Raw genomic sequence first — 23,671 nt, forward strand, 5'->3', positions numbered from 1 at the left:
TACTAGACTATCTCCTCGTGTACTAAACTCTGCACCCAGATGGGGTGCCATTTAATCTGCCAGAATATAAAGGTTGCTTCTCCCCCATCGTGTACGCTCGGCCCTAGTTGCGGATACCTTTGATCCTCTAAGAAACTCTACAACCTGATCGTAAGGAGTCCCCATCTCAACATCATGCCACAGTAACCTGGATATCACAATGCAAGTCCGCAATAAATCTTTGCACTCTCTCTACATCAGTAGGGAGTACATAAGTGCATAGCGAGACAACTCACAAAATCTCGCCTCATAGTCAGTCACAGACATATGACCCTGCTAGAGCCGCTCGAACTGAACCCATAACTCTTCCCTCTGAAAGGGTGGAATATATCTCTCAAAAAAAGACGAGTGAACTGGTCCTATGTCAAGGTAGGTGAACCTGTTGACCTACTTTAGAGATATGACTCCCACCATCTACAGGCCTTGCCCTACAACTGAAATATGGTGAAGTCCACCCCGTTTGTCACAACCCAATTTAGGATTATGACCGACATTTAGAAGAAAGTGCCCCTAAGTAAGCCTCATCAATAATATACAGAAAACAGGCAACGTTTCCCATATTTTTTGACTATCCAGAAAACATTCCGGTCTTAAAATTATCAAACATACATCCTAATATCAATCCAACCAACAGTAACTTTATCCATTAACCAAAAAAAGTCTCAACCATTAATAACCCACCCACTATTAGCCATAAATACTAATTTATCTCCAAATTCGATAAGAAAGTGAAATACTCATCATAAGTCTGTAATAACGAAAGAATATTCATGACACTAAAAGAATGACTATGGAGCGATTATATGTCGCGACCCGAAATTTCGCACCGACGGGACCCTAATGGCGCCTAACATTTCACTTAATAGGCAAGCCAATGTTCGAGAATCATTAAACCAATTCCTTATTCCCATACAGTAATTAACAATAAATAACTAAGATGAAATATAATAAGTGCGGAATATCATAAAAAATGTATTAATTACTACCACCCGGATCAGAAGTCACAATTCACGAGCATTCTAAAATTTACTACAAGTAATAGTCTGAAAGAAATACAACTGTCTGAATGAAAGAAATAATAGAACATAAAAGATAGATGGGGACTTCAAGGTGTGTGAACGTCGACAGATCTACCTTGAGTCTTCGGACAGCGAACCAATAACAGAATCTCGATCAACCTGAGCCGGTATCAAAAGCTGCACAAAAGTGCAGAGTACAGTATCAGTACAACCAACCCCATGTACTGGTAAGTGTCGAGCCTAACCTCGACGAGGTAGTGACGAGGCTAAGGCAAGGCACCTACAAATCAACCTGTACAATTTAACAGTGTATATATAAATAACAGAAATGAAGAACTAAACAGGAAATGTCGGGAGGGGAAAATATTGAGGGGAATACAAGATAAAGAACTACAACAGAATGATCACCGGAGCATTCAATATACCATGAATCAACAGAAATAGTGAATACAGTAAGGAAAAATGCACGGCATCACCTTTCGTGCTTTTACCCTCAATCTCACCATAAAATTAATAGAAACGGCATTGCATCACCCTTCGTGCATTAACTCTTATATCATGGCACGACATCACCCTTCGTGCATTAACACTCACAATATGGCACGGCATCACCATTCGAGCATTAACACACACAATATGGCACGACATCACCCTTCGTACATTAACACTCACAATATGGCACGGCATCACACTTCATGCATTAACACTCACAATATGGCATGGCATCACCCTTCGTGCATTAACAATCTCCCTTACCATAATGCAATGCATAAATAACAATAGGGAGATAGAATAAAAAGTTCAAACCTTACTTCAACATTTGGTTCCATAATATCAATCTCAACTTTGAAATAAAAACTCAATTATCATCAGAAAATGCATAAACATGATAAGAACGATAAATTGAACAACACTAGTATAACACGTAGCAATTTGGCATAGGAAAGAGACAATTTAAGAAAAACAGAGAAACATGGAAAACAAGTAAATTGGCGGCGCAAAAGTACTCGTCACCGCACATATACGCCGCTCACATGGATTTCACTTAGCAAGTAATCTAAGGTTCCTAATTCCCTCAAGTCAGGGTTAGACACAACACTTACCTCGCTCCGAAGGCCACTTAATTCTCAATCACAACTTTTCCTTTGGAATTCACCTCCAAAGCACTCGTATCTATTCAAAAATGACTCAATAATATCAAATATTTCTAAAGGAATCAATTATATTGCATAAGTTAAATTTCCCAAATTTTCCTCCGAAAAGTCAAAAAAATCGACCCCGGGCCCGCTTGGTCAAAACCTAAGGTTCGGACCAAATTCCATTTACCCATTCATCCCCGAGCCCGAATATATTATTGGTTTTGGAATCCGACCTTAAATTGTGGTCTAAATCCTCAAATTCCCGAAATCCCCAGTTTCTACCCTAACCCCTAATTCTACCATGAAAACTCTAGATTTTAGGTTGAAAATTCAAGAAATGTAATGGGTAATTGAGAGAAAATGATTTAGAATCACTTACCAACAATTTGGGGAAGAAATGACTCTTGAAAAATCGCCTCACACCGTTTGGTTATTGAGAAAAATGAATTTTGTTTGCTAAATCCCATGTTTGGATTCTGTTAAGTGCTGGGCGACAGTGTTCATTGCGTTCGCGAGAGTACTGTCGCGTTCGCGGAGAGTATAGGCTGCCAAGCCTTCGCGTTCGCGTAGGCTACCCTTCCCTAGTCTTCACGTTCGCGAGACAGTGTTCGCGTTCGCGATGAAGAAAAGGCTGACTCCCCCTTCCCAGTGCCTAACACTACGCGTTCGCGATGGCATTGTCGCGTTCGTGAAGAGTAACGCCCCTATCGCTTCGCGTTCGCGAAGATGAAATCCCTGCCTCATCAGTTTACTCTTCGCGTTTGCGAGAGGACCTTGACGAACGTGAAGAAGGACGTGACAGAACCCAGACTCTGCAGAAAAAACCAGATTTCCAAATTCCAAAACAGCCCGTGGCCTATCCGAAACTCACCCGAGCCCTCGAGGATCCAAACCAAACATGCACACAAGTCTAATAACATCATACAAACTTGCTCGCGCGATCAAATCGCCAAAATAACACATAGAACTACGAATTAAGCACCAAATCAAATGAAATTCTCAAGAACACTTTAAAATTCATATCTTCTCAACTGGACGTCCGAATCACATCAAATCAACTCTGTTTCTCACCAAATTTCACAGACAAGTCTTAAATATCATAATAAACCTGTACCGGGCTCCAGAACCAGAATACGGACCCGGCACTAATAATGCCAAACATCAATCAATTCTTAAAAATAATTAATTTTCAGACTTTTAATTTTCATCAAAAATTCATAACTTGAGCTAGGGACCTCCGAATTCGATTCCGGGCATACGCCCAGGTCCCATAATTCGATACGGACCCACCGGGACCGTCAATACACGGATCCAGGTCCGTTTACTAAAAATGTTGACCGAAGTCAACTAAAATCAACTTTTAAGGCATAAATTCTTATTTTTATCAATTTTCAACATAAAAGCATTCCGGAAACCTGCCCGGACTGTGAACGTAAATCGAGGAGGGTAAAAAAAAGAGATTTTAAAGGCTTAAGAGCGCAGATTCGAGTTCTAAAACATAAGATGACGTTTTGGGTCATCACATTCTCCATCTCTAAAACAACCGTTCGTCCTCGAATGGACATAGAAAAGTACCTGGGCTGGTGAAAAGGTGAATAGGCTGACCTCTCCACTACACTCGAACTGAAGGGTAACTCTTTGATTTCAACTGGCGAACTTGCCGGGCTATAATTGCCACCGGCTTCTCCTCGTAAGTCAAATCCTTGTCCAACTGGACAGCTCTAAAATCTAACACATGAGACGGATCGTCGTGATACTTCCGAACCATGGACACATGGAATACCGGATGAACAACTGCTAAACTAGGTGGTAATGCAAGCCTTTAAGCCACCTCTCCCACTCTCTCCAGAATCATAAAAGGTATGATATACCTAGGGCTCAACTTGCCCTTCTTTCCGAACCTCATTACACCCTTCATGGGTGATACCCAAAGTAACACTCTCTCTCCGACCATGAATGCAACATCACAAACTCTACGGTCGGCATAACTCTTCTACCTGAAGTGAGATGTGCAAAGTCGATCCTGAATAATCTTGAGCTTATCCAAGGCATCCTGTACTAAGTTTGTGGTGACCGACACTGCCTACCATAGAATGCCTCATAAGGAGCCATCTGAATGCTCGACTGGTAGTTGTTGTTGTAGGCAAACTCTGCAAAGGGAAAGAACTGATCCCACGATCCTCCGAAGTCTATAACACAAGCACGGAGCATATCCTCTAAGATTTGAATAGTACGCTCGGACTGCCCGTCCGTCTGAGGATGAAATTCTATGCTCAACTCAGCCCGCGTACCCAACTCACGCTAAACTGCACTCCAAAAGTGCGAGGTAAACTGCGTACCTCCATCAGAAATGATAGACATGGGCACACCGTGAAGACGGACGATCTCATGAATGTAAATCTCTGCCAACCGCTCCGAGGAATAGGTAACTGCCACAGGAATGAAATGCGCTGACTTAATCAGCCTGTCCAAAATAGCCCAAACTGCATCGAACTTCCTTTGAGTCCATGGGAGTCCAACTACAAAATCCATAGTGATATGCTCCCACTTCCACTCAGGAATATCTAACCTCTAAAGTAAACCCCCAGTTCTCTGATGCTCACACTTTACCTGTTGGCAATATAGGCACCGAGCTACATAGGCAACTATGTCCTTCTTCATTCGCCTCCACCAATAATGCTACCTCAAGTCCTGATTAATCTTGGCGGCGCCCGGATGAATTGAATACCAGGAACTGTGGGACTTCTCAAGGATCAACTCACGAAGTCCATCCATATTAGGCGCACAAATATGGCCCTGCATCCTCAAAACTCCGTCATCTCCAATAGTAACCTGCTTGGAACCACCGTGCCGCACTGTGTCTCTAAGGGGAAATAAATGAGGATCGTCATCCTGTCGATCTCTGATGCGCTCAAACAAAGAAGACCGAACAACTGTACAAGCTAGAACATGGCTGGGCTGAGAAACATCTAACCTTATGAACTGGTTGGCCAAGGTCTGAACATCCAATGCAACCGGTCTCTCACCAACTGGAATATATGCAAGGCTACCCATACTGACTGACTTTCTACTCAAGGCATCGGCCACCACATTGGCCTTCCCGGGATGATATAATATGGTGATATCATAGTCTTTCAATAGCTCCAGCCACCTCCTCTGCCTCAAATTGAGTTCCTTTTGTTTTAACAAATACTGCAAGCTCCGATGATCAGTGAATACCTCACATGGCACGCCGTAAAGATAGTGCCTCCAAATCTTCAGCGCATGAACAATGGTTGCCAGCTCTATATCATGAACGTGGTAATTCTTCTCATGAACCTTCAGCTACTGCGAAGCATATGCAATAACCTTGCCACCTAGCATCAATACCGTACCCATACCAATACGAGATGCGTCACAATATATTGTATAAGATTTTGAACCTGTGGGTAACACCTATACCGGTGCCGTGATCAAAGCAGTCTTGAGCTTCTAAAAGCTCGCTTCACACATATCTGACCACCTGAACGGGGCACCCTTCTAGGTCAATCTGGTCAATAGGGCTGCTGTGGATGAAAACCCCTCCACAAATCAACGGTAATAGCCCGCCCGCCAAACCCAAGAAACTACGGATCTCTGTAGCTGATGTGTGTCTAGGCCAGTTCCGGACTGCCTCAATCTTCTTAGGATCCACCTGAATACCCTCTACTGATACAACGTGACCCAAGAAAGCAACTGAACCCAACCAAAACTCGCATTTTGAGAACTTAGCATATAACTGGATATCTTTCAGAGTCTGAAGAACAACCCGAAGGTGCTGTTCATGCTCCTCTTAACTGTGGGAGTAGATCAAGACATCAGCAATAAACCCAACCACAAAGGAATCCCAGTAGGGTTTGAACACCCGGTTCATCAAATCCATGAATGCTACTGGGCATTTGTCAGCCCAAATGACATCACTAGAAACTCATAATGCCCATACCGAGTCCAAAAAGCTATATTAGGAACATCGGATGCCCTAATCCTCAACTGATGGTAGCCAGATCTCAAATCAATCTTTGAAAACACCTTGGCACCCTGAAGCTGATCAAATAAATCATCAATCCTTGGCAATGGATATTTGTTCTTGATGGTGACTTTGTTCAACCGCCGATAATCTATACACATCCTCATCGATCCATCTTTCTTCTTCACAAACAACACAGGTGCACCCAGGGCGAGACATTAGGTTTAATGAAGCCCTTATAAAGCAAATCTTGCAACTGCTCCTTCAATTCTTTCAACTCTGGCGGGGCCATGCGATATGGCAGAATGGAAATAGGCTGAGTGCCCGGAGCCGAATCAATGCAGAAATCAATATCCCTATCGAGTGGCATCACCGACAGGTCTGTAGGAAACACCTCTGGAAACTCACGAACAACCGGCACCGAATCTATGGAAGGAACCTCCGCATTAGAATGGCAGACATAAGCCAAATAAGCTAGACACCCTTTCTCGACCATATACCGAGCCTTCACATAAGAGATAACCCTGCTGGAAGAATGGCCAAGATTCCCTCTCCACTCTAATCGAGGCAACCCCTACAAGGCTAAGGTCACTATCTTGGCGTGACAATCTAATATAGTATGATAAGGCGACAGCCAATCCATACCCTGTATGACATCAAAATCAACCATGTTAAGAAGTAGAAGATCTATACGAGTCTCAAGACTCCGAATGGTGACCACACACAAACAATAAACACGATCTACAACAACAGCATCTCCCACTGGTGTGGAAACAAACACAGGAGCAATCAAAGAATCACGGGGCACAATCAAATAGGAAGCAAAATAGGATGACACATAGGAGTAAGTAGATACCAAATCAAATAGAACTGAAGCATCTCTACTTCAAACTAAAAAAGTACATGTGATAACAGCGTCAGATGACTCAGCCTCAGGCCTGGCTGGGAAAGCATAACACCGGGGCTGGGCCCTACCACCGTAAACTACGTCCCTAGGATGGCCTCTAACTGGTTGGTCTCCACCTCTAACGGCCTGACCTCCATCTCTAATAGTCTAGCCTACCTCTGGCTGCCTGACCCCTACCTCTGGCTGGCTGAGCATGTGGTGCAGCAACTGGTGCCAGAACCATGGCATGAGAACTCTGATGGTGTGAGCTGCCTGTTACCCCGGGGTAAAATCTAGCAATATGCCTCGGATCACAACAAGTATAACATACCCTCGGCTGCTGTGACTGCTGACCCTGAAACTGACCCTGTCAACCTGAATAACCTCCCTGATAACTCTGAAGTGGAGGTGCACTAATAGGAGTTGGTGGTGCACTGTTGGCTAGCTGGTCAGAATAATGCATCTGAGGGCCACGACCACTTGAGGCACCATGGGATGCCTAGAGCACTAAATGAAACCGCCTGGGAGGATGGCCTCTACCAAAAGTACTCCTACCTCTAGATGAGGCACCGTTGAACTCATCGGAATGACGAGGCCTCTTGTCAAACCCCTGACCTCCCTGAGTAAGAACCATTTCGACTCGTTTGGCGACATTAGCAGCCGCCTGAAAAGAAAAGTCACTCCCAGTCTCCTTAGCCATCTGCAATCTAATAGGGTGAGCAAGTCCATCAATAAACCTCCTCACCCTCTCTCTCTCAGTGGGAAGCAGAAGAATGGCATGACGGGTCTCATACTGAGTAACAGTCATACTGCCCTACTAGAGACGCTCAAACTGACGGCGACGCTCCTCTCTCAATGTGATAGACAGAAACTTCTCTATGGAGAGCTGAGAGAACTGGTCCTAAGTAAGATCATGCGACGCAGCTGGTCTGGTCAACAAGTAATCTCTCCACTATTTCTTGGTGGAACCAGTCATCTGAAATGCAGCAAAATCGACCCCAATGGTGTCCACTATACCCATGTTTCGTAGAACCTCGTGGAAGCTGTCAAGACACTCTTTGGGATCCTTTGAAGGAGCACCACTGAAAGGAACAGGAAAGAGCTTGGTAAACCATTCCAATCTCCATAAAGCCTCAGAAGATATAGTTGGGCCATCTCCGACCTATGCTACAATAACCGGCTAAACTAATCTGACTGGTTGAGCTGCCGGAGCCTGATACTGGGGAGCTATCAACTCCGGAGCGGGAGTGGTGGGAGTCTGGGCTCCTCCTCCAGTCTGAGAGACTGCTGGTGCCATGGGAAATGCGCCAGTCTGCCCCACACTCTCCATACGGCCCACCAAACGGACCAAAGCATCCTGAAGTACTGGCGTGGCAATGAACCCCTCCGGAACCTGAGCTGGTCCGGTAGGAACAGTCTGGGCTGGAACCTTCTCGTCAAGCTCTATCTGAGGCTCCACTGCTGGGCTACTGCTCGGGCCCTAGGCTGAGCCCTGCCCCTGCCCTTGCCTCGGCCTCTGGCACGGCCTCGGCCTCGACCTCTGCCCCGCGTAAGAGCTGTCACTGGAGGCTCTGGCTGTTGCTCTGCTGAGGAAGCGGTGCGTGTTCTCGCCATCTGCGAGAGAATAAGAGTAGAAGAGTTCAATTAGTATTGAGAAAGCAAATTCGCACGATAGAGAATAATAGAAGTGAAACTTGTTCCTAAACTTCATAGCCTCTGGAAGGTAATCACAGACATCTCTGTACCGATCCTCCAGACTCTACTAAGCTTGCACGTGAATCGTGAGACCTAGGCAACATAGTGCTCTGATACCAACTGTCATGACCCAAAATTTCCCACATACGGGGCCGTGATGGCGCCTGACATTTCACTTGCTAGGCAAGCCAACATTCGAGAATCATTAAACCAATTACTTATTCCCATTCAGCAATTAACAATAATTAACTAAGATGAAATATAATAAGTGCAGAATATCATAAAAACTGTATTAATTACTACCACCCGGATTTGGAGTCACAATTCATGAGCATTCTAGAATTTACTACAAGTAATAGTCTGAAAGAAATACAACTGCCTCAATGAAAGAAACAGTAGAACAGAAAAGATAGACGGGGACTTCAAGGTTTGTGAACGCCGACAAATCTACCTTGAGTCTCCGGACAATGGACCATTAGCAAAATCTCGATCAACCCGAGCCGGTATCAAAATCTGCATAGAAAGGGCAGAGTGCAGTATCAGCACAACCGACCCCATGTACTGGTAAATGTCGAGCCTATCCTCAACGAAGTAGTGACGAGGCAAAGGCAAGGCACCTACAAATCAATCTGTACAATTTAACATGGTATATACAAATAACATAAATGAAGAACTAAAGAGAAAATGTCGGGAGGGGAACATACTGAGGGGAACACAAGATAAAGAACTACAACAGAATGATCACCGGAGCAGTCAATATACCATGAATCAATAGGAATAGTGAATACAGTAAGGAAAAATGCACAGCATCACCCTTCGTTCTTTTACTCTCAATCTCACCATAAAATTAATAGAAACGACACGACATCACCCTTCGTGCATTAACTCTCATATCATGGCACAACATCACCCTTCGTGCATTAACACTAACAATATGGCACGGCATCACCCTTCGTGCATTAACACTCACAATATAGCATGTCATCACCCTTCGTGCATTAACACTCACAATATGGCACGGCATCACCCTTCGTGCATTAACACTCTCCCTTACTATAATGCAATGCATAAATAACAACAGGGAGATAGAATAACAAGAACAAACCTTACTTCAACATTTAGTTCCATAATATCAATCTCAACTTTGAAATTAAAACTCAATTATCACCAGAAAATCCGTAAACATGATAACAACGATAAATTGAACAACACTAGTATAACACGTAGCAATTTGGCAAAGGAAAGAGACAATATGAGAAAAACAGACAAACATGGAAAACAGGTAAATTGGTGGCGCATTAGTACTCGTCACCTCACATATACGCCGCTCACATGGATTTCACTTAGCAAGTAATCTAAGGTTCCTAATTCCCTCAAGTCAGGGTTAGACACAACACTTACCTCGCTCCGAAGGCCACTTAATTCTCAATCACAGCTTTTCCTTTGGAATTCACCTCCAAACCACTCGTATCTATTCAAAAATGACTCAATAATATCAAATATTGCTAAAGGAATAAATTATATTGCATAAGTTAAATTTCCCAAATTTTTCTCCAAAAAGTCAAAAAATCGACCTCGGGCCCGCTTGGTCAAAACCCGAGGTTCTTACCAAAATCCATTTGCCCATTTATCCCCGAGCCCGATTATATAATTTATTTCGGAATCCAACCTCAAATTGAGGTATAAATCCTCAAATTCCCGAAATCCCTAGTTTCTACCCTAACCCCTAATTCTACCATGAAAACTCTAGATTTTAGGTTGAAAATTCAAGAAATATAATGGGTATTTTAAAGAAAATGGTTTAGAATCACTTACCAACACTTTGGGGAAGAAATGACTCTTGAAAAATAGCCACACAATGTTTGGTTTTTGAGAAAAATAATTTTTTTTGCTAAATCCCGTGTTGGGATTCTGTTAAGTGCTGGGCGACAGTGTTCATCGCGTTCGCGCGAGCACTGTCGCGTTCGCGAAGAGTATAGGCTACAAAGCCTTCGCGTTCACGAGACAGTGCTCGCGTTCACGTAGGCTACCCTTTCCTGGTCTTCGCATTCGCAAGACAGTGTTCGCGTTCGCGATGTAGAAAAGGCTAACTCCCCCTCCCCAGTGCCTAACACTACGCGTTCACGATGGGATTGTCACGTTCGCGAAGGGTAACGCCCCCATCGCTTCGCGTTCGCGAAGAAGAAATCCCTGCCTCATCAGTTTACTCTTCGTGTTCGCGAGAGGACCTTCACGAACGTGAAGAAGGACATGCCAGAACCAGACTCTGCAGAAAACACTAGATTTCCAAAGTCCAAAACATCTCGTGGCCTATCCGAAACTCACCCGAGCCCTCAAGGCTCCAATCCAAACAAGCACACAAGTCTAAAAATATCATACGAACTTGCTCGCGCGATCAAATTGCCAAAATAACACCTAGAACTATGAATTTAGTACCAAATCAAATAAAATTCTCAAGAACACTTTAAAATTCATATCTTCTCAACTGGACGTCCGAATCAAGTCAAATCAACTTTGTTTCTCACCAAATTTCACAGACAAGTCTTAAATATCGTAATGAACCTGTACCGGGCTCCGAAACCACAATACGGACCCGGCACTAACAATGCCAAACATCAATCAATTCTTAAAAACAATTAATTTTTATCAAAAATTCATAACTTGAGCTAGGGACCTCCGAATTCGATTCTAGGCATACGCCCAGGGCCCATAATTCAATACAGACCCATCGGGACCGTCAAAATACGGATACAGGCATGTTTACCAAAATTTTTGACCGAAGTCAACTAAAATCAACTTTTAAGGCATAAATTCTTAATTTTATCAATTTTCAACTTAAAAGCTTTCCGTAAACCTGTCCGGACTGTGCACGCAAATCGAGGGGGTAAAAATGAGATTTTTAAGGCTTAAGAGCGCAGATTCGAGTTCTAAATCATAAGATGACCTTTTGAGTCATCACAATGTAAGAGTTCTAAAAGACCATAACATTCAATTAAATTCCTTGCACATGCGAACAAATACGGGGTTCACTAAGAACTATCAACTTGTGCGCTCTAATTAACAAAATTATTGCATACGTCTACTGCCGTCTCTGTAAAAAATAGCAGGGAGTGAGTCGCTAGCTGAGTGACTAATAACACTTAACCACAACCGTTTATTATTAGGAACAACTCATATAACATGTGTATACAATAATGATTAGAAACTATAATAAAAAAATGCTCTTTCAAAAACGGTAATAATAATCAGTCTCATCATACGTTTTCTATAATAGAAATTAATTTAAAAATGCTGTAATAAACTCGATAAGCACTGTGTCATGTCAAATCTTTATGTTTGGGAGGTTTCAATGAAGAAATTATGTAATCGATATAACTGTGGATCTCTTCACAAGAAGTCAAATATAACGGTAGGCCATACTCGAGGAAAACCAGTAATAGTATGCTAGTTCTACATTCCCACTAGCGAGGTTTGTATCGGTAATCAGTAATTACAAGGTGCACCAGGTCTAACAAACCCGCCGTTAATTACAGGATACTTGAATGTCTCCTCCCATTTATACTTGTCTTTGTAATCAGTCAATTCTCGTATAAAAATATTTTTAAAACATGTAGAGGTGATGGTAGGCTATAATCTCATATTTTAGTCGATTATTACATTCTAATTTATGGCGCTTTAATAAAGTTTGAGCTTTAATCGCTAGTGATCTGCACTAATTGTGTATTTTATGCCTTGTAGGAGGAATCCAAGCTATATCGATATTATGGAATGAATTTAAGTTATTTGGAGCTTTAAAGTCTAAGTAAAATCCCAAGGGATTAAGTCAGGATCGCGTTCGCGGGTGGCACACCATGTATGGATGTCAAAATCAAAGTAAAAAGGCGGACTCCGAGAAAAGTGTACAACCGCGGTGCGTGGGGCGGCGCATGGCGCGCCGTTCCTGTAAACAATCCTGCTGTCTGTCAGAAATCAACTCTCTAAACTTTCCTACCAACACCCCGCCTGGCGCGTAGCCCCATGCGGCGTGCCTGTGCAATTTTTACAGAGTTATTTTCCTATTTCACGTGGGAGAAGGTATTTTCATCTGAGCCCGACCCTACATAGTATTAATACAAGTAAAAAAATTATTTTATGGACTTTTGACACATCTTATACCTAAGTAAGCCAAGGAGTAGGTGCAGAAGTAAAAGCTCAAGGATTTCATCATTCAATCCTCACTCAAGACAAGGGTTTGGATTGTTTTATATTTTTCTTTAACTTAAACATTGTTATGATGAATTACTCCATATCCATGGAGTAGTTCTCTTTTGGGTTTGATGGATTTTGTGTATTGATACTTATTTATGGATAATTAACTCTAGTTTTATGTATTGAATCATTTTGGATATTTTAATTGTTGCATCTATATTCACTTGTTCGTGTAATCGAGATAGGCAAAACTTTTAATATTGGTGCATTATATTTTGTTGGTTGAAGTCATTAATTCTTCTTAATAATCGGAAGAGGCTAGTTGAATTACTGATTAAACTTTGTTAGGAGGATAATCGAGAGAGGTTCTCCTAAAGACCAATCCACTACTAATTCTTGCATATCTTCACGTGCTTAAAAATTAGGTCATCTTGTGAGGGTGAGACTTAATCGAGAGAGGAGTTTCTAATAATCAATTGAACTAATAGCCGAGTGAATTCAAGAGACTCACTTGAACATTAGAAGTACATTATCTATAGTTAAATCCCAAATATTTATCTTGCACCTATCCTTTCAACCCTATCTTCTCCCAATTGATAACTTTCTTTGCTCAATACTTGCATTGATTGTCATTAGTCAATAGTTTAGACTCTTAGTTAATTTTAATTTTAATCACATAAACCTCAATTGTTGATTATCTTGGATAGCAATCTAACTACAAACTACAATAATATTGTTTAACTCCAATCTATGTGGACACGATATTATAAAATAGTATATTCGACTAGCGAGTCAAATTATGGCACCGTTGCTGAGCATTGGCAATGAATAGTGTTTGAAATATGATTTTTTTTATTGCAATCCACTAAGCAGGGCCTAGGGCTAATTTTTATAAATAATAAAAAGCAATAAAACAAATTAGCATGTTGTCTTACAATAAGTAAGACAGTAAGAGGTGACTACTACATTAGTCCTATTATCAAATTTGGGCATGAGATACCCAAACTTGATATTACACCATGATATGCTAATAATAGGAAATAACATGTTTAATAATTGTATAAAACTAGCCTATAGAGTTCAAAAATGCCAGAATTTGGCCCTTGAAGCCCATAATTCCATGCGAATGCTCATATAATTTGCACTGACCAGTTCCACCGATTGCACATATAGCCCTTTTCCATTGCATCTTCAATCCATCTGCTTTGATTACCTAAATAGCCCCTTATTTCTTGCATAAATAACATTGTCCTCTTGTAGTTACTAAGATCTCTAACATGCAGCTGTTGTGATTGCATTCCTAGTGCTCTACCACTCCAATTATCCAACGTAATCTCCCAGTAGCGATTGCATAATCTCTAGTAATCCATGTTGCACTTGAAAAACTTTGTCCTGAGATATGCATTTACACTGTTTTGCTCCTCACATGTACTTGATGTCCTTGAGATTAATGTTACACTATTTTTCTCCTCACATGTACTTGATGTCCTTGCCTTGATGTGTTCATGAGTTGTCCTAGTATTTGTCGCACTGAAGGTTACTCTCAATTTATATTTGTTCTTACCAGGTTGTGAATCCAAGATTGTCATGTTGATTGTTCTGTCCATGCCTGCTCGCAGATGCTGTTTTTGAGCTCATTTTCGTGTGTATTGTTTATGTTTTCCCTGAAGTCTTTTCATGTTTTGACAATTGGGATGTTAAATAATAATTTTGCATTGAGATTACACATCTCAACAAAACCATTTTACCCAAAAACCGTTGCCAAAACCAGCTGCTTGAATGGGGTTTCCTGTAGTAACACTGGGCAGTAGAAATGCCCCTTCCTTTAGCTGTTACTATGCTTTTGCTTATCCATAATTCCCATTCAATGGGCCGAGTACAAAGTACTAATACCACAATTAGAAAGTTCCTCAATGAATAAGGCATAGCTACAGTAACGTTTCCTGGAAAAAAGAAAACAATGTTAGATAAACAATTCATCTCCATGATCTCCTCCCTTAGGATTTGATCATGAGAGATGACTGACTTATTCTTCTCATAACCAATGTATTCCTTCTTGTCCCTTGCCTTGCTCCCTGAAACTTCAGTTTGCCCATTCTTCATATATGTCATTTTGATCATCGACCCATCATTGTCCATACACACACATAGAATCCTCACTGTGCACCAGAACTGAATGCTGCCTATTTCATAGGAATTTGTGTGTGTTTTGAGTATGCTATCTGTGAGTATTCATGTATATCTTACTTTTTGTATCACTGAAGTGTTGAATTTCAAATTCAGTCCATAACACCCCAGTTCTTGTTTGAAAAAGCTTCCTAAAGTGGCTGCCTCGTGTGAGTTTTTTCTGCATCAGAATGTCCAACGGCTTGAACCTCCAGTTGTCTATGCTTGATCCTATTCTCAATTTTCTCCCAGTGGAATGAGTACTAGGTACTAATACCGCCATATGAGAGTGCCTTGAAAAATAGGACATAGAACTAATGACTATTCCTGCAAAAAAAAAAAAAAACAAAGTTAGTCAAAAAAGGTATCACCATGCTCTCCTCACACCAGATTTGTGCATGGTAAATTGCTGAGATGATTCCAGATTCACTCCCATCTATTCTCCCCTCTTCACACACTAGTTTCTTGCAACTCTTACTCTTATACATGGGCATTGCATCTTGTCCTCATTTACTAGCCTTCTGCCTTGGGAGTCTAAGTCCCAAAAGTCATAGCACTCTATCTCTCAAACATCAAGAGCATAGCTAGCTAGATGATCAGCCAATTTGTTCCCCTCCCTAAATATATGTGTCACCCTTATTTCAACTTCATCCATCAATCTCCTAATCTCCTCCACACATTCAGTAATATACCATGGTGGCTTCCAGCTTCCCTCAACTATGTTCTTCATGAGGAGTGAATCAGTTTGGAGCCAGATTTGTGCATGATTCTTTGCTTTACACAACCTTAAGGCCTCCAGAATAGCTACTGCCTCTACTTCATTATTTGATTCTTCTGCAATCTCCCTCACAGCAGCATAGATTAGATCACCTTTCTCACCCCTCACACAAAAACCAATCGAGCTTCTCTCTGGATTACCTCTCGAGGCACCATAAGTATTAACTTTTATCCACCCCTCCATAGGTAATTCCCATTTAACCTTATCAAACTTCAACCTTGGAGTATAGTTCTCAAACATGTGCAGTAACTCAATGCACTTATGAGGTACTCTCATACCTGGCTTCCTCATTTGAATTAGTGCTTGAAGGCTTGTTGATATTTGGTATAAATCCATGATAACAGATACAATCTCTCCATATTTTAAACTGTTTCTTCTCTTCCATAACTCCCATACAATACAAGATGGTAAAGCCTGCATAATTGGCTTGATTCTTGGCAATACTTGTGCATTCCAACACTTGGTTATTGCTTGATGCAAGGTCGGTCCATCCACAGCAATACCTGCTCTACACAAAAAATATTTCCACACTGTATAGGCAGCCTTGGATGTGAAAAACACATGCACTAGTGATTTTTGCGAAGGATCTACACAACACCAGCACTTCTAAGGCATGAAGTACCCCAGTCTCCTCATGAAGTGGTAGTTTGGCTTTCCATACCTTCCACATAAAGAATGAAATTTTAAATGAAAGTCCTTTCACCCATATCATTTTATAAGTCATCCTAGGATCATCCCTTCTTCGAAGATCTTCCCAAGCTGATTTTACACTGAAATGCCCTCTTGTTTCAAGCATTCAATATGGGACATCTAGAACATTTTGATGAACTGGGGGAGTAACTTTTTCCACAATATGCAATGCCAAAATCTGGTGGAACTAGGAAATACAAAGCTCCCAACCAAGTCCAGTTATCATACCAAAACAGTGCTGACCCCATTTTAGGCTTCCAAATGATTTGATGCTCTATAATGTCTCTGCATTCCAACATTTTACTCCACACGTCTGATCCATCTCTCCATGGAACTATTACTGCATTGAGCTTCTTACATTATTTCTGACTTACAAAAGAACTCTATAGGCTAGGCTTTGTTTTGAAATTCCACCATAGTTTACAGAAGAGTGCCTTTGACACATCATGTAGTGACCTAAATCCAATCCCTCCTTCTTCATATGGCATACACAATGTATTCCATGATGTCCAGTGTCTTCTGCTACCACCTATAGAACTGCTCAAGAAGAATTTGGCAAAAATCTTGTGAAGTTTATTGATCACATAGTTGGGAGGATTGACAGCAGACGGTAAATGAATGGGCATACTCTGTAGTACATTAGGTATCAAAACCTCCCTTCCACCAATAGAGAGGAGTTTACCTTTCCAACTCTCCAACTTGTCAAGAACCTTAGACATCAATCCTTGATAGTAGTCCATTTTACTTGTAGTATAAAAGATGGGACAACCAAGGTATATAAATGGAAAATCCTGCCTTCCAATACCAGTGATTGTCTCAACTTTTTCAACTACCTCTAAGTCAGACAAGTGATGCATATATACAGCAGATTTAGTTTTGTTTACAAGTTGCCTAGATGCAATCTCGTATGAGTGTAAAACCTTCATTATCAACCTTAATGAAGTTGCATCAGAGGATAAGAAAATAATTGTGTCATCAGCATAAGCAAGGTGGTTTATCTTTGGACTCCATTTAGGCATACCAAAACCACAGACTCAAGTGCAATGCATTTAATCTTTTCGATAGGGATTCAGCAGCTAATATGAGCAATGCAAGAGAAAGTGGATCTCCTTGTTTAACACCCCTCGATGATTTGAAAAAACCATATGGTTGTCCATTTCCAAGCACAGAATACCAGTTATTTCCTACAATATCATAAGTCATCTCTATGAATATCTTTGAAAATCACAGCTTTCTTAGCATTTTAGTCAAGAACAACCATGAAAATCTATCATACGCCTTTGTCATGTCTAGCTTAATGACAACATTAGGACCAGCCTTCGTTCGAAGCCTTATATCAGTGATGATCTCCTGTGTTAACAACACATTTTCCACTATACTTCTCCCTTTCACAAATCCAGCATGTTCTTATGAGATCAAGCTAGGAAGTAAATCCACCAACCTTTCATGAATCACCCTCGAAAAGATCTTGTTGATGAAATTACTTAAGCTGATAGGTCTCATATCAAAAAAAGTACTGACCTCTTTCTTTTATGGCAGTAGCACCAGGTTTGTGTGAGTGACACACTTTGGCAATTGTTGACCACTGAAGAATGCCAATACCATTTCATATATATCCTCTCCAATTATGTCCCAGCATGAGTGATAGAATGCTTCCGTGAAACCATCTGGACCTCCTGCAGAATCTCCATTTAATCCAAACTCTGCTTTCTTCGCCTCTTCCCTAGTAGTTAAACTGACCATTTTTTCATTTTGTTCCCTATCAACCAAGCAGGGAACATGATCGATAATGCCAAAATCTTTTGGAACAACAGTCTCACAGAATTGATCTTTAAAAATGTTCACTGCTTCTTCTGCTATTTGATCAACCTCTTCAATCCAATTCCCCAGTTTGTTTTGAATTCTTTGGATCTTTAATCTTTTCCTTTGACCATTAACTTGATCATGAAAAAATTTAGTATTTCTATCCCCATCCTTGAACCAAGCCATGCCAGACTTTTGTCTCCAAAACTCCTCTTCCAGCGCTAGATATTTTATCATTTTAGCTTGTACCTTGCGTAGCCTTGCTCTATTCATTTGAATAGGATTGGCTTCAAATTGTCTTTCGTGAACTAGCACCACTTCTTCCAAACTTGCAATTTTCTGAAAAATATCACCATACGTATCTCTACTCCAGCTGGACAGTGCCTTCTTGAGCTTTATTAGTTTATGATTGAAGAGAACAAATACATTAGCACTGAAGTCTGCATTCCAGTTCTCCCTCACCACATCTTTGAATGAGGCATGCTTTACCCAGAAATTAAGATATCTCAAGGATTTCTTAATAGGTGCAGCTTCAATATCACATTTAAACAACATTGGACTATGGTCAGAATCTATTTTGGACAGGTGAGTCACCTCCAGGCCAGGGAAAGTCTGTTGCAACTCCATGTTACCTAAGCATCGATCAAGCCTTTTGAATATACAAACCTCCTCTGATCTTCCATTCCACCATGTAAAAATACTCCCCTTAAATCCCAAATTTGTCAAGTTACATGTGTTGATACAATGCCTAAAGTCATCCACCTCATTTAAGGAAACTGGAAAACCACCAAATTTCTCTTCCTCATCCCATATGACATTAAAATCACCTCCCACGAGCCATGGGGTTGTCATATCTCTAGCCATCACATACATAGAATCCCACAGTTCTTTTCTTTATATTGTATCACATTTTGCATAGACTAATGTGAGTATAAGTTCCACATGAGTTTCTGTGTGAAACTGTCTCAAAGTTAACTGTTGCAACATATTATACAAGACTGTAACTTCAAAAACCTCATCAATAAAGGCCCATATTTTGTTTGACACATTCACCACAGCTTGAGCCAAACCACTTCTTCTTCTATATCTCTCCATTTTGCTAGACTGTTGCATAGGTTCTAAGATCCCTATAAATTCAAAATATTTCCGCCTGTGCATTATGTTTGAAATAGTTTGTAGTGCTAATTCAGGAATTTTTATTTTTATTTTATTTTATTTTTCACTTTTTGCGTTTGGTGTTCTTTGACTGTGCGTAGGCTACAGGTTAGATTGGTGCATGACTCGATCTTCTGGTAAGAAATTACAACCATACAAACCAGAAATCGAGAAACAGCTGCGACAGTAGAGGTAGGAACGAAATCTCGTCGAGAAAGTAAAGAAGGTTGTGCAATCCTCAACCAAGGAAAACGTGGCTGGAGATGGTGATAATGTTGATTTGGCTGCGAGAGAGGCAGCCCAACTCAGAGAGAAAGCTGCAAGGGACACTGAAGAAGCAATATTTAGAGATGCACAAATTGCTTATGAGGAGGAGAGGGCTCGAAGAATGTCTCAGAATCACCTTGTGGTTGCAGACCACTTCGGAAACATATCTCCCGGCCAATGGAGGCCATTTGGTGATTATGCTAGACCGGTCTACAACCAAGGCTTGTCAAGTGTGAGGCCACCTCCTGTGGCAACTAATAGTTTTGAGCTGAAGCAAGGGTTGCTCCAAATGCTTCAAAATAGATGTGTCTTCAGATGAAAGATGAACGAAGATTCAAACAGTCATCTGATGGACTTCGAGGAGATAATGAACACCTTTCAATACAATGGTGTTTCACAAGATACAGTTTGTTTAAGGGCATTCCCCTTCACACTAACGTATGATGCAAAACACTAGCTTCAAAGCTTGCCCCATGGATCGATTAGAACATGGGTGGAGATGACCAGAAAACTTCTTGCTAAATATTTCTCCTCAGCTAAAACAGGTAAGTTTAGAAGAGAGATCCATAACCTTTGCCAGAATGAGACTGAAACTGTGTTTGAAGTCTAGGAGAGATTTTAGGAGATAGTGCAAAAGTGTCAATATAGCAGAATTGAACTCTGGATGCAACTCCAGGACTTTTGGGATGGACTGACACCGACCTCACGAAGAACATTGAGTAATGTAGCTGGAGGTCCGTTGATGAAAAAGACTCCAGAGGAGATAGTCACTATTCTTAATGAGTTGTCTGAAGATGCAAATCAGGGGCCCTCTGAAATTGCTGAAAGAAGACTATCAATTGGTGTTCACCAGGTTGATGCTATCACATCGGTGCAGGTTCCGCTTGATGCCATGGCAAAGGAAATAAAGAAGCTAACCCTGGCTTCGATAAATAATTAGCCTCATCCAGCATGTGACATATGTTGAAGAGGAAACCCTACTCATAAGTGTTAAGCCTCAACTAAGAAAGTTAATGTTGTGGGTAATTATAACTTTAATGCAACGGTTCAAAAGCACCCTGATTTTTCATGGAGTTCACCTGGGGTACAACAAATGAATGGCAACAAAATAACTCCAGATTTCAAAGAGCTCCTGGTTTAGTGAATCGGTCAAGGCTGCTGTTTCAACCTCAATGGCCAATTCAGTCTGGGTTAGAAGATCTGATGAAATCGTTCATTGTCAAGACTGATGACTTATTAGATGCTCGTGGTGCAGCTATCAAAAAACTTTGGATAGGTTTTCATAACTTGGAGAGACAAGTGGGACAAATTGCAACTATATTATCTGAGAGAATCCCAGGTACTCTGCCTATGATGCGGACAAGTGTTGAAAGATCTCACTCAAATTCAAAAAGAAGTTGCGTCTGAAAAAGAATATAGGAAGGAGCTGAAAATTGAAGATGATAAAAAGACTGAGAAGAAGAAAAGCAAGAACGGAGCTGAGAAAAAGAAGAAGTGAGGAATCTAATATAGAGAGCAAGCACATGCCTGCTCTACCTTTTCTCCAAAAGCTCTATAGATAAAAGCTGGACAAGCATTTCGAGATATTTCTTGATATGCTGAGACAGGTAAATGTAAATTTTCCATTCACTGATGTTCTCTCACAAATGCCAGCTTATGCAAAATTCTTGAAGGAAATCCTGATAAAGAAGAGAAAGATATAAGAGACCTTAGTGGTCAAGCTCGCAGAGCATTGCAGCGCAATCTTGCAAAACAAACTTCCAAAAAAGTGCGGAGATCCATGGAGTTTTACTATACGTTGCTCGTTAGGCACTCTTAGTTTTGACAAATTGTTATGTGATTGGGTGCCTCAACTAATTTAATGCCTTTGTCTATTTATAGGAAGCCAGAGAATTAGATTGGAGAGAAAAGGTCTGCACCAATATCTTTACAGCTGGCAGACCAAACAACTATCATACCCGAGGGGATAGTGGAAGACGTATTAGTTCGGGTAGATATGTTTGTATTTCCTGTAGATTTAATAGTGGTAAATATGGAGGAGAACAAGGAGGTCCCCCTCATCCTAGGAAGACAATACTTAGCAACGGGTAGAGCAATATTATACATACATGATAGAAAGATCATGCTTAGAGTGGGTGAGGAGACAGTGACATTTGAGATGAATATAGAAACTGGAGTGAAAAAGGAGAAGCCAGTTGCAAGTGTTGAGTGGAGAGTGAAGGGTTCGAAAGAAAAGGCTGCTACGAGTGGAAAGGATAAGTGTGGGGTGTACCCTAAGAAGGCTAAGAAGAAGTTATATGCGTGGATGTGTGCACTAGTTCGGGCACGTGGAATGGAGCCCGACTTTGATTCAGACCCCGACTAGAGATTCGGGGAAATTTCCTCTACCATATGCTTTTTAATTATGTGTCATGGGGACATGACACAATTTAAAGTATGGGGTGGATGATAATTGTATGTTGTATGTATATGTGTTAGTTTTTGCCTTTTAGTGTTGTTTGGTAGTTAATAAAAGATTGAAAACAAAACATAAAATTTTTAAAAATTTGATTTTTTTCGACGATGGATATCATTCGACAGGTTTATTGAGGGATTAAAGTCAAAATAAAAAGAAAAAAAATTATTTTGTTAGCTAGTGTAATAATTCCCCTTGGTTTTTCTTTGTGCCACGGTTCTTTCCCAAGTGTTTTGTTTGAACCGAGTATAGTTAGTTTTTGTTTTACAGAATAGTAGGAAACTGTGTGTTGTGTTTTGAATTGAAAGAAATATCTCGACTCTAGTATACCTTGAGAATAGTGAGTGCTTTGGTTATGGCGCTTAGGCTCAGTTTTTTGACTTTTGTATAAGCACTTTAAATTGTATAATTTTAATGTTGCTTAACTGCTTTGACTAGAGTGTCTTGATAATCCAATCTTATGTGAGTTATGTGTCATGTGTGTGTAAAGTTTTGTGTATTATGTGCATTGCATTTGATGTATATAACTTGCCCTGTGTGTTTATAAAGCTAAATAGTAGTTTTGTTCAGTCTTGGAAGTGATATAGGCATTTTATTGTTGAGCCAGTTATATGTTATTACCCACCTAATTGTGATGTATCTTAGTTAATCCCGCTGACCCTGTAATCTTGTTTCTTTGGCAACCATATTACAAGTCTTACCCATTTGTTTGAATTGACCATCTATTTGAACCATGTACCTCTCGTGAGCACTTAATTTGTTATGAACTTTATAAAAGTTGAAGTGTGGGGTGGTTGGTTTGGCTTTTGAGTGGAACCAATGAAATAAGGTGCACTGTAGTGAAAACGTAAGAGCCACTTGAATTGAAAATAATATATTTTATAATTGTGCAAAATATTCCATGATAGTGGTAAATCTTGATGTAATTGTGCTTAAAAAAGTTGCGAGTTAATGTATATTGATGTTAAGGTGGAGTATGGTTTGACATAAGTGTGGGGTTTTGAATGTTAAATTGTACGTATTATAGTACTGGGGAGGTGTAGTCACTATATCCAACTGTATCCTACCTGTCTCGCAGCCTACATTAAAACCAATTAATGTCCTACTTGATCCTTGAGGGAATGAGCTCAATTAGTAGAGTAGTACACTACGGGCAAGCCTATGGTTCATCTTTTGTGGCATATGAATGTTATTTCTGAGAGTGAGTGAATTCTTTCTATGTTGAGTTCCTGATTGTTGTTAAATTTGATGGTGCGTGGAACTACTCTCTATTGTGGTGAGGGCACTTTATTCATGAAGGAAAGGTAATGTCGTTGACCTATGTGTTAGAATAAGTGAGCGGGTTATAAATAATGCATGGCACTTTTGAGTCAAATCTTGAGGTGAAGATGTTACACTATAGTGCT

General features: G+C 40.7%; 1 protein-coding gene across 1 annotated transcript; it reads right to left on the bottom strand.

Annotated features, from left to right (window-relative positions):
* Window positions 1-15,682: 15,682 nt before the first annotated feature.
* LOC138902835 (uncharacterized) lies at window positions 15,683-17,604 on the bottom strand. Its single transcript, XM_070190736.1, has 2 exons — window positions 17,010-17,604; window positions 15,683-16,398 (listed from the first exon to the last, which is right to left on the bottom strand). Exons 1-2 carry the CDS (start codon window positions 17,602-17,604, stop codon window positions 15,683-15,685), a joined length of 1,311 nt encoding a protein of 436 aa, XP_070046837.1.
* Window positions 17,605-23,671: the final 6,067 nt, after the last annotated feature.

The sequence above is a fragment of the Nicotiana tomentosiformis genome, chromosome 12 (genome assembly GCF_000390325.3).
Source record: "Nicotiana tomentosiformis chromosome 12, ASM39032v3, whole genome shotgun sequence".
NCBI classification, from domain to species: Eukaryota; Viridiplantae; Streptophyta; class Magnoliopsida; order Solanales; family Solanaceae; genus Nicotiana; species Nicotiana tomentosiformis.